The following is a 12,363-nucleotide window of genomic DNA, read 5'->3' on the forward strand; positions in this document are numbered from 1 at the left end:
GCATATCATCCATCCCTTTCTAAGGGGGCGTTACCGAAAAGTTTAACTTTAGTTTCTCCAATTACATTTCGCCATTTTTTTATTCAAAAGACGGTATGGAAAAAAATAATAAAGAAGCACATTCTTTTTTTTAAATATATTGTAATTTAAATTAACAGTATCAATTAATTTAAATGTATTGTTTTATTTATTTATTTATTTAATTTTTTATTTTTTTTTACAGGGTTGTAACGAATCTTCTTAACAAGAATTACAGGGCTGTATTTGATGCGCAGCGGCCCCACGTGTGTCTATGCACGCAGCGTAATCAAACTTTGTCAGAAGTCGAGTGCTGTGCTGTCCTGTGCAGTAATTGAATGTTAGAATAATCTTTATTTTCTGTGTTGTAACAAACATGTCTTCTGCTTTCAGGAAAGCTTTAAAATCCCAGCAGCGGAACCACAGAGAGAGGTCTCAGGTGAGTTGATTAAACGGGTCGTTAACACATGTTTGAATACTTCAGGTGTTTGTTGAAATGATTGGATATTACTGGAATTTGCAAGTAAACAAGTGACTAATTTCAAAGCACAGAACTTATTATTAATAGATATAAATTCAGTAATATTGTGTTTTTAAAAATTGTTTTCCAGCCTGGTTTCAGAAAACATCTTGGTTTCTTGGAGAAAAAGAAAGACTACAAGGTCCGAGCTAAGTAAGTAGTGTGCACCCGTTGACGCATCGTATTGTTTGTGTATGTGCCGTGTTTTATCATCGTAGGAAAACCTGCCATACTATTGTCAACTGGGTGCTGCGCCACCAATAGGAAAGCTAGGTGTGAGCTTTTTAAAGGTCAGGTGATCTTTCCTTCACAACACCCTCTTATGTACTATTAAGAGAAAATTGTGGTGGAACGCAGAATACATTTCAGAGATTCCATTTCTATAGCATTACCACACATACAGCTAAACATTCAAACTGTGCTTCCTGAAACCTAACCAGTCTAGTGTTTAAGTATCAGGAAGCAGTAGTTCAACCGTTTTTAACCAGTGCTTATTATTATTATTATTATTATTATTATTATTATTATTATTATTTGTTTATTTAGCAGACACTAAAATAAGATGCAACAAGTTGAAACAATTTATATATACAATTACAGTGACACAATGATAGTGCTTCTGATGAGAATCCAGTAACATTAATAATATTAAGCAGAGTTAGAGGGGGTGACCAGTGATAAGGCATTTCTACACTAGCAAGTTCAGTACAGAAAATCTTAAAATCGTATCCGCCCTACACAAGATGTTACGAAATATTTTCAAGATCATTGTAAGTGTTGAGTCTGGCTGAATGCGTCACTATTTGCTTTCCTTGCGTTCCAGTGATTACCACAGTAAACAGAACCAGCTCAGGGCGCTGCGCAGAAAGGCCCTGGAGAAGAACCCAGATGAGTTCTATCACAAGATGATCAGCAATAAGCTCAAGGTGAGTGAATGGACCTCTTCTTTGATTTCAGTATTGAAAATACATTAACTGTTGCCCAAGCAATCCAGTTGAACAGTGTGCTGCTGCTTAGCGTTTCATGAACTGGGAGCAAAACTCACAGGACTGTTAACGGTAAACTGCCAAAGCAATTTAAAATACAAGAAACAACAGTCCCTTGCTTGTCCAGCAGATGGCACGTGTTTAGAGAAACCACAAATAAATTGCTTGTAGAGTTAATAGAAGGCAAGTAAATTTTTTTAAGAGCGAAAGCTTGAACCATTATACTCAGAGTTCTAAATTTGACATAGCCCTATACAGTGTTGTACAGGGTAATGACAACATTTATATACAGAAGCACTTGAATGGATGTTGCTCATTCCTTTTTTAATTGAGGGTTTCTCATGCAGAGCATTGGGGTTAATGCCTTACAATCAGGCCAGTATAAAAAAAAAAACAGCTAATCTTTTAATATTCAGCAGCACTGAACAAACAAACAAGAAATTGTGAGCCATAGATCCTTAATTTGGGGATCGTGGCTAGCGATGCTAACGATGTTCCCTGTTTCCCGCATTGCCGACAGGATGGGGTTCATGTTCTTAGTCATTCCAAGGAGGAGATGACAGAGGAGCAGCTGAAGGTGATGAGAACGCAGGACATCAAGTATGTGGAAATGAAGAGAGTCGCTGAAGGAAAGGTAACCTCACAGACTGTCTGCTGCTCTAGTGCTGACTGCACGTAACATTAACATGGCCCCGGAAAAAGCCCATAAACCACTGAGCTCATTATCTGTAAGAATGAGGGCTGCATTGAGTGTCAGACCCTCTTCCCTCAATCCCATCCTGCCTTAGCTGCTTTTAACCCATCTAGTGAGTTTTCTCTGTCAAAGTTTAAAATGTGGATGTACAGCATCCTCATATGAATCCTGCACCACTTGAAACTGATACACATATTACCAGGTAAACTTTATGATCTGTCTAAGTCTTTTATTAATACAGTACAGAGATATAAGACTCCCATTGCATAGCAGTTTGATCAATTCCTGGTTTTACTATGTTTAGTTGAGCACACCTGAGCTTGTTATCTATACACTGTGGCTAATCAAGCATGTTGTAAAACCTGGAATGGGTGAAACGGCTATGCAATAGGAGTTGTATTTCAATCTCTGCTGTATGCATGCATTAAATGATTGAAAATATAAGTATCAAGAATTTCAGGCTTATGAACATCCTCCATTCCGATGTGTCGGTAACTGAGGTTCCACTTCAGTGTCTGTTAAAACCATTACGTTTTTTTTTTTTTTTCATTCTCAGAAAATAGAAAGACAGAAATCTGAGCTCCATCTGCTTGAAGCTGAAGGGAAACAAAACAACAAGCACACGTTCTTCTTAAATACAAAAAAAGAAGGTAAAGGAAAAACTGTTCTTACAGTGTTGTGACCTGTCAAACTGTCTCGTTATTCTGTCGAGTTTGGATGGAAGTGATGCACATGACTATCGCTGTCTGTCTTTCAGTTGAGGAGTTTGACTTGGCAAAACACTTAAACACAGACCCTGCACTAGTAGACAGAGTGTACAACAGGCCAACCATTGAAACTCTGCAGAAGGAGACCATCAAAGGAGCTACTGGACCAGAAGTATTAAAGGTCTGTGCACTGATTTCTTATTTTTTAATTTAAAGCCGCAGTGTCTTCCACAATTGTATTTATTTTCAGTGCTAAAATAAAATTAATAGTTGTGTGGGCATCCATTGCTTTGGAAAAATGTTAAAAATCTGTAGTCTAAAAGGCAACACCTTTTTAAATATGGGAAAAAAAAAGCTTTTTATTTTTTTAAAACCATATAGGGCACAACATCTTTAAGATACGGCTAAGGAGTGGTTTGTTTTTCCCTTCCAATGTGGTGAAAGGCATATTAATTGACATATTCCCTGGAAATCTTTCTTTTAAGGAACTAGCCATTCAACGAAAGCATCAGTATACCGTTCTGAAGCAGAGGATTGAAAGGGAAAAGAAGATGTTTGTAATCGTACAGAAGATTCAAACCCGAAAAGATCTAACAGTGAGTAGATGCAAAATGCTTTTGAATCATCCGATATGGGCTGGCCAAAAAAATGAGTCACCTGCTGCAGAAACACACTGTCTGTAGCTCCCTGTGAATTGTTTCAATGGAAAGTGGGTAGGAGTGTAACAATACGCTAACACTACAATACAATACAAAAATTAAATGAGATAGTTATGCCAACTATAAAACCCAGTTATTGTGTGTCTGCTTCACCGTTGAAGACTTTGGGGATTTGATCCACTAAGCAGGTGTATTTGTCCTTTTTTTTAATATATATTTATACTGCTGCAAACGGAATGTATTTTAGTTTTCTCATCATCCCCCCCGCCATCCAGACAAAACTGGAATCTGATTTTAATGTGACGGTAAGATCTTCCTCTAGTGCATTGAAATATCATGAGGTTTGAGATTTCCGTTCTTCAGCTGTCGTTCCATTGAAATGGTTAGTGTAGGCCAGCTTGGAAGGCACTATTTTGAGTTGCAGATACACCCAGAGAACCGCTTAGTCAATACAACTTGGTCAAAATATTCTTAAGCACAATTTATTGACAGTGTCAGACATTTGACAACATCATTTGATCCAGTCATACAGTACAGTGCAAGAATAATAGGGTCTAAATAACCATTTTGAATGACTACTGTTGGGTAATATAACTTCATTTTAAAAAAACATAAGTCAGTAACTAACTGCATTCTGGTTTTGTTATGTCTCTCGTTAACAGGATAAGGTCAACAAAGTGAAGGTGAAGAATGAAACTGTCAACAGTCCAGCTATTTATAAATTTAAGCCACAGAGGAAACGCTGAGTACTTGTAGTAACAGGTCAGAGAGCACAGATATATGTAATGAACTGAGTATTGTGTATGTGTTTATGGTTGGATTAACTGTGGACATTATTCAACATTAGGTTTGAATCCTAATGTAGCAGTGCTGAAAACCACTGTATTTATATTATGTATTTGGAACAGTCCATGGATCAATAAATGCTTTCAGCAAATAAGTCATACCTTTTCACAGGCTTTTTGCTTCTTTAAAAGGGCCTAATCGCTAAAAATAATAAATGCTCTTGTCATCCAGCAGATGGCAGTAGAGTTGTTTTGTCGGAATTTAAAAATAAATAAATAAATAAATAAATAAAGCAAACAAAACAGTTATATTTTCTTGGGTCCATTTTTTTAAAAATCCCCACAAATGGAAAATAAAATTGTGCACTATGCAAATATTTAGAGGAAGCCAAAAGCCTTCCTTGCCTTACTGTTTCTGGTTTAACCAAAAATACAAGCTGGTACTTGTGTTTGAGAGAGAATATCACTGATATGATTATCCTGGCAACATTTCTATCTCCTAAAATACTTTCACTCACACTCAAATATATTTTGTCCAGTCTTATTTCATTAGATTCCACATTGTTACCTCCATCGCCTGTACTGTAAAGCATAGTATAGTACCACATTAAAATGTTATACCCTTATGATTTAGAATGAGAAAGTCACAGACACAAGGCAAGTTCCAAAGCAGCATGAATTTAGCTGAAAGCCAGTGGGTGTTGGCTATAGGGACTGAAACTTAATATTGGCTTATTGAATAAAACCATATTGAAATTGGTTTGATTTCCCTCTTTAAATGTGTTACCTGCTAAACCACTAACAGTAGTCACATTTTCAGTGAAGGAAAAAATAGCTTATTTTTAAAACCCATAATGTGGTGGCAATATTAACGGTAGTTTTAAATATCAGTTGGTTAATGTGGTTTGTTACCTTGCAGGGTATTTTCTGGTGGTGGTGATTATAGCAGTTTTTCAGAAGCGAGAATGTGTTTATTAGAGACGTGCTGACTGGCTTTTCAAAACAGGATGCTCATCTCGGCAGAGGTCTTGATGTGAAGGTGCCGGCGTCTACTTTGTGCATATTGTAGCTGTGATTGATCACGCTGGTGAGAACATCATAATATCACACAATCAATCTCTTTCTGAAGTGGGAGTGGAGAGGAGGATCTGAGGGCTTAGATTACAGTGCTGCTCAACTGCACTTCACTGACAAAAGAGTGAGACTTCAACAAAAACAGGCAACGAGTTGCAAATGTAGTTCTTTCAGAACAAAAATGTAAAACAGTTCGGTTTGTGGAATAAATGCAACACGTTTACACATAATCAAAGGTGGAAAATCAAGGTCATTTAATATTTATTGAGTTAAAATAATTACAATCAAGGATTTCAATCTCGCTGTCTTCTTTTAAGCCATTAATCAGTTTGTATGAATTACCTATTAACTGTATACGGCTGTTGTTTTAAGACCAGATTAGACTACTTCTCGTTGGGTAAAATTAGGTCTGTGAAATCAGCCATTGGGGTGGATTATACTTTACTCCAAATACATTGAGTTCAGCAGACAAACATGTTAGTGCAACTGTATCAGTGCAACTAACATGTCCGTGCAACTGATGGTGGTTTTGTCCAGAGATGTGTTTAACCTGGTATACGCTGGCTTGGAACAAGACTGTCAAAGCCGCCATGTTGAAATAACTTGCTTAGATTGCTGAACTTTTTTGAAATGGCACATGCTACCTGGAGGTGAAAGGCTTCATACTGAATTGTTGTTAGTCCATTCAAACACATACAAAGCTTTTCAGAGCTGCCTGCGAAACAGAAAGGCCAGCATCACAGAAAGACGTCATGCCATACCGGCTCATGCCTTTGCGGGTCACGCAATTCTGGGGAAATATCCATTTTATGAATCCCTCCAGACAGGAAAGCCTCTGTTCTCAGTAAGAAAGGCTTTTCTTCCAGGGATCACTGGGTGAAAGGGGTATTCGATTTTAAGATATCACTCTGGCATGCAGTATTTTTTTTTTTAAATCACTTCCTGTACAGCTTTGTGATTTTTCGTTGTCCTTCTGGAAAGGATGGGTGACAATAAGGTCTGGATTTTGTCCCGGAAATATTTATTTAAAAAAAATGGTATGATAATAATTCATATGACCTGAACTGTAAAGCTTGTGTATGAATTTTGCTATCATTATATTTTTTCACCTGTGTGACCACATGACTGTTTGGAAGGGTGAAGAACTGGGTAGAATTGCGATCCAAGTGAAACTTCCTGTAGCAGAACGGTACAATACAGCCGTGCGGTATGTGTGCAGTTTCATCTGGATTGAAAGAGAAGCTTTATGTACAATACTGTATCAATAACCTCCCTCAAAAACAAATGTGCGTAATTAAGGATTATGTTTTTTAACATTGAAACAGTATTCAAATATTGATCTGAATTTTGAGAGAATCCTTCTTCACCCAAGCACTAAATTATGTTTAAGTAAATCCAATGAAACAGGATTTGCTAAATGAAGTACCACTGCTTGTTCTGTATTTGATGAATTACCAGCATGCCCTGCACAGTAACTTCTTCAGGATGGCACAGAAACCACTACAGCTGAACCTGAATCTTTTTTTCTAACTGACTTATTATCCTACAACAAAAAGGGCATGCAATTCAGCTCTCAGGCATTGCAGTTTAATTAAAAGGCTAAGGAGGAATATAACCTCTTCCCAATTACAGCAATGAGGAGGAGGGGTGGCAGCATAGCTCTACTTCAATGGCGTGTCGCTTCCCTTTGAAGTAGTGTTTTGGAATCCACTGTCAGCGCAAGTGAAGGGAAATCTTTATTTTCTGACAGTTGTGCGGGCTTGACAGAGGCTGTGCTTACTTGTATGTATGAGAAGAGATCACAGAGCTCTCCTAAATTGCCACTAATGAGGCACAGTTGGGATAGCAAGAGGCACTTGAATTGATTAAATTTGCATGGAGACTAAATCGCCTTCTTACCCTGGTAGAACGCAGTCCCTTCAGATCGGGGCTGAGGAACATGGGCAGCCTCCTGTGCTGTCAATCCATCATTCTTGTGACACCACACACATCTGCCCCAAAACGTTCCTCGCAAGTTAACCGCTTACTGTCTTTTCAGACAAACCCATTGTGTGTTGTAATTCACTGATTATTATTATTATTATTATTATTATTATTATTATTATTATTATTATTATAATTTTGTTTTAATATAATTGTTATGTTTCCTATTTATTTATGTTTAGAAAACACCATTCCGAGGTTCGGTAAACCTATAAAGACACCCATTGGAATTGAAGAGTTCTGTCAGACTTTGATTGGGTCTCACGCATGAGCAGCAGTTGAACGCTTTTAAAATAATAATTATTATTACTATTTAAAAACACCCTCTTGAAGCGCTGAAAAGTTTATCGGAGAGTTTTGATGGACGCTTTGAGACGCAGCATTCCTCATGACACATATAGTACTGTGAAGCTATTGCCACCCTAGGCTTTGCCTATGTTTTGTGTGATAATCCAGAGATTGTGGGATCTTTAACATGAAACATGAAGCTTGTCTGTAAAAGGAGCTCTCCCTAAAAGGAACACTCCCTAGAAAACTCACTGTCCACTAGAGAAGCCATGATGTGTGATGGTGCCATCTAGCGAGAGCTGAGGGTAGTACATTTGACACGATTATGTGCAATACGTTTGGGGAAATAATGCTAATTAAAAATGCAAACTATTAAGTATATCTATGACGGCGCCATAAACGTTCAGTCTTATTTTTCACATGTTGTTAAAACTGATATTGTCTTTCAGATATAAAATAGGAGGTTTGGTGGTCCAATGGTTAAAGAAAAGAGCTTGATACCAGGAGGTCCCCAGTTCAAATGTGTGACCCTGAGCAACTTAACCTCCTTGTGCTCTGTCCTTCAGATGAGAGGTAAAACCAAGGTCCTATTGTAAGTGACTCTGCAGCAGCAGTTGATGCATAGTTCACCCCCTAGTCTCTGTAAGTCGCTTTGGCTAAATGACTAATTCACAATATAATTATACAAGGACAAAATACACACTAACAACACTGTCAATCTGTACTAAGCATAAAACTTCAGGACTTCACAAAACGGTCAGCAAACTTGCGTTGAAGACTGAAAAAAAAAATCACGTTTAAACAGTTAATTGGAAAGCAACATCAGAGAACGATGTAACCTGTTACACATAAGGGATACCTTGAGAGCTGCAGTACCCATTGGAAAATCACAGCCGTCAGCAATATTGGGGTAATGGTATATTTACCATTTAATGCTGCTTTCAGAATGCACTTTTAAGCATCCTGGCTCACACTGGGAGCTTTGCAAGCTTCATTACACAACATGAATCGTGATACGGGAGGGTACACTGTCAAGCAGCTGTAGAACGATGTGATACGATCGATGGTATAGATCCTACGACATGGGGATAAAACAGGACTCCACAAGGGGAGAATAGCTTGTGCAAGGACTGTAGTAAGGCCTGTGCTGTTAGTAGTGGAGAGGTCACATTCATATTGTTTGCAAAAACATTTACCATTCATCTCTCTTGGCAAAGATATGTTATCCATAAGGAACAGTTTGCAAGCTTGCTGATATAAGCAAAAGATTATCGTTGACATGAATACCCATTCTGCCATATGATATTTAAGTTTTCCCTTATAACTTCCCCGTCATTCATCAAGACTGTCACATTTATCATGGCATGTACAGTGTTGTGACCCCTGTAGCATGATATTTATTGCTACGTCTGGGAGGGAAGGTCATATGCTTTGGGTGATGTAAGCTGGGGATGAATTGAAATAAAGTAAGCACAGAAATGTTAGGAAATATTTGCATGATTGTGAAGAAATTATAACAGGCTTAGTCTGAGTGCATCTAATGTAATTCAAAAAATGAACTTGCATGTATCTAATTGATCAGACAATTCCCACTTGCTCGTATTGTTGCTTATGTTTAGGGTTCTGCATACATGAATGACTACTACTTATGAATTTAACATCAATTCGGATAACATAGGATTTCTGATTTAGTTGCTCTGTGCATTTTCAGCCCCTGCAAAATCAATTAATAAAGAATTAAACAACAGTGTGTGTTGCCCTGATGAACACAGATTTGAGATATTTACAAGAATTGAGCATATTACTAAATAACTAACGGCAGAAAAACTGCAGCTTCAATTGCTGTTGAATTACAGACACCTTCTATGGTGTAACAGCACAGGAAACAGTAGAAGGTGATTTCTGCTTTATGTGAAGATAGCAGGTTGCTATCTTTTTTTTTTCTTTTGTTGCATAATACCAGATGGGACCTTTATGTCTTTAAAGAATGTCACACCGACTACACAATAGTGCCCGTCTCTGTTTCTGGGTGTTGATAGATTTAATCAGTCTAGGTTTTTGTCCTTCGCTGGATTTAAATGTGTGTATGCCTCAGAAAAATGCTGTCTAATGAGCCTTTAACACTACCTGTAGTTATTGGCCAGTCCCTGTGAAACTGATTGTGAAACTAAACAACAACAAAATGATCCTATTTTTTTAATGTCCTATTAAACCTGTATGAAATACAACATTCATAGCAATACATCTATTTACGTACACAAATGTGTTCATTACATTTGATGTAATACAGCAGTGGAGATAAAAATAAATAATTTAACATATTGCAAAGGAATATAACTGCTACCATGTCTTTTGAATTCAGTGTAATCTTTGTATCTTTGTATTTTCATTTATTTATTTATATATATATATATATATATATATATATATATATATATATATATATATATATATATATATATATATATATAATTTGTGATAATTACCTTCCTCATATGCATAAGGGTTGCCTGACATAGCAACTTGTGACTTTACCAATAATTTGTGATATCCACAACCGCTACAACCATTGCATATGTAGTGTTTCATAGCCATGTATTTTGTGTTCTGTGCTAGATGTGTAATCAAACTATCATTAGTGTAGCATAACTGAGGGCTCTGTACCAAAAATATATCATATATTGCACCCCACAGAATGAGACTTCTGCTCCACACATACCGATCTACACATACAGTACAAGTCTGGCTGTGAGATGTTCAAATATATATTTAAACATAATACCAAAAGATCTAGTAAACAGATGAGCATTCCTTAATAGTAGCATTTTTTGGAATGTTCTGATCCAAAGCCCTGCAATAGTAATGTTGCATGAATAGATCATAATTCACCCAAGCAGTAACCCCGATGCATCTTACTAGGGAAGCTCTCATTTATTATGCAGTGTCATTAGCGAGGCAGACGGCAGGGCATCTATTAGGAGTCCAAGTTAAGATCAGTTTTGGCTGCCTCATCAGCATCACTGAACCATGTCCCTACGAGGGTTGATACAAATTAATTAACCTAATTAAAAGCTCTGATTGCAGAGATGATTGGGGTAGTGCTGGCAGCGACTGCATATTTATAACGAGCTAGAAGGTGTGGGAGCCCAGCCAAGTGATATGCATGTCTAATGAGCTAGCTCTGTTGGAGATGGGATCAAATCACATTGGGAATTGTTTCTTTTTTTTTGTATGCAGTTTCTTTTTCAGACTTCCAAGTTTTCTTCAAATCATACAGTTAAATAACTGTAGGCCCCTGTAAATGTGACAATAAGATACAGAACAGTTAGCAGGAAGATTTTTAGGAATTGGTTAATGCTTTATAAGAGCAGACTATTTAAAAAGAGCACACTCTAAATAGACTGGATAGCAGAAGAGCAATAACGGAAGTGAACTTGGTAAACTTCTCATTGAAGACACTGAGAAAGATTTATTACTGCATATTATCCTGTTTGATGATGATGAGTAATCAGGTTACAAAACAGTACTGTATCAGCTGTGAACGAATCATTAGTGGTGTCAAAAAGGTGTTCTTTTAAGTGAAGTTCCTGTACCTTTAGGCAGAGCATTTACAATGGGAAAAATCAACCACAAGGGTGTCCTCTTAGCCGAAGTGTTCTCTTAGGAGGTGTTCCTATACCACTGTACCTCCAATTAGTGAGGCTTTATTCCTCAATACCATCATGAAAAAATGATGATGAGGTAAGTCTGTGTAATGTGTAATAACAAGGCAATACGTCTGATACACGTTACAAAACTGACAGCCTTTTCCGGTCACTTGAAATCCCATTTTTAGTAATTGTAATCTCTTAGTATACAGAAGTAAGTTTGATGATGGTCTACAGGAAAGGTCATAATAGCTTTCTCAATGAGATGAACTTAGATTGCCCCAGATCACTGACAGTCACTGGGACATGATACAATATGTTGTTCTGTTTAGATTGATTTCATTGGGTCTCGCCGAATGTCACTGTGTTATTAGTATATGGATGATTGTTATGTCACTTCCTCCTTCAGATCGATTGTATCTAATTAAATTTGAAGCTACTTCCTCTTTCACACTGTACTGCTGTAGAACTGACATTATATTGGAATAAACTTCTTAAATATGTCACAAATATATATTTAAACTGTATGAGGGCAGTGCTGCTTTAAATTACAGTGCCAATGCAATGACCTGTTCTTTGAATTGTCAGCCTTAATCTCTTAAACAAGTTAAACACCCCTTTTCACCCTTTTTTCCCAATTCCATTATCTTTCTTTTATCTCTGTTCTAAATAATAATGACCACAAACGTCAGTAAAGAATAAGGCTTTAGTTGTCAGCACCAGTCATTAATTATATTGTTGTCATGGTCCCAGAAGAGCCACAGAGGCTAATAATGACAGTCTCTTCTGTTTTAGGCTAGTCGTTGAGCACAGAGTCCACAGGAAAAAAAAAAAAAAAAGGTTTTTCCTACCTGCATCAGTGAGAAAAGACTAATTATGAGGAAGATGAAAGGGAAATGGGTACCTTGAGAAAAACAGCTAAAGGCACTTATAGAAACAGCCCTGCCTTGACTTAACTCTCCCTATTAGCAACAGTCTCCCAGCCAGAAAATCAGATGGTGG

General features: G+C 37.2%; 1 protein-coding gene across 1 annotated transcript; it reads left to right on the forward strand.

Annotated features, from left to right (window-relative positions):
• The first annotated feature begins 260 nt into the window (after positions 1-260).
• Positions 261-4,528, forward strand: LOC131699710 (probable U3 small nucleolar RNA-associated protein 11). Its single transcript, XM_058997517.1, has 8 exons — positions 261-457; positions 630-691; positions 1,362-1,464; positions 2,045-2,158; positions 2,775-2,868; positions 2,976-3,106; positions 3,411-3,521; positions 4,247-4,528. Exons 1-8 carry the CDS (start codon positions 395-397, stop codon positions 4,328-4,330), a joined length of 762 nt encoding a protein of 253 aa, XP_058853500.1. The 5' UTR covers positions 261-394; the 3' UTR covers positions 4,331-4,528.
• Positions 4,529-12,363: the final 7,835 nt, after the last annotated feature.

The sequence above is a fragment of the Acipenser ruthenus genome, chromosome 23 (genome assembly GCF_902713425.1).
Source record: "Acipenser ruthenus chromosome 23, fAciRut3.2 maternal haplotype, whole genome shotgun sequence".
Taxonomy (NCBI): Eukaryota; Metazoa; Chordata; class Actinopteri; order Acipenseriformes; family Acipenseridae; genus Acipenser; species Acipenser ruthenus.

Excerpts from the sequence above, each read along its gene's own strand:
- LOC131699710 (XM_058997517.1), top strand. The coding sequence starts at position 395 with ATGTCTTCTGCTTTCAGGAAAGCTTTAAAATCCCAGCAGCGGAACCAC. Across the intron at positions 692-1,361 it reads GACTACAAGGTCCGAGCTAA|TGATTACCACAGTAAACAGA; the intron begins GTAAGTAGTGTG and ends CTTGCGTTCCAG. Across the intron at positions 3,107-3,410 it reads CTGGACCAGAAGTATTAAAG|GAACTAGCCATTCAACGAAA; the intron begins GTCTGTGCACTG and ends CTTTCTTTTAAG.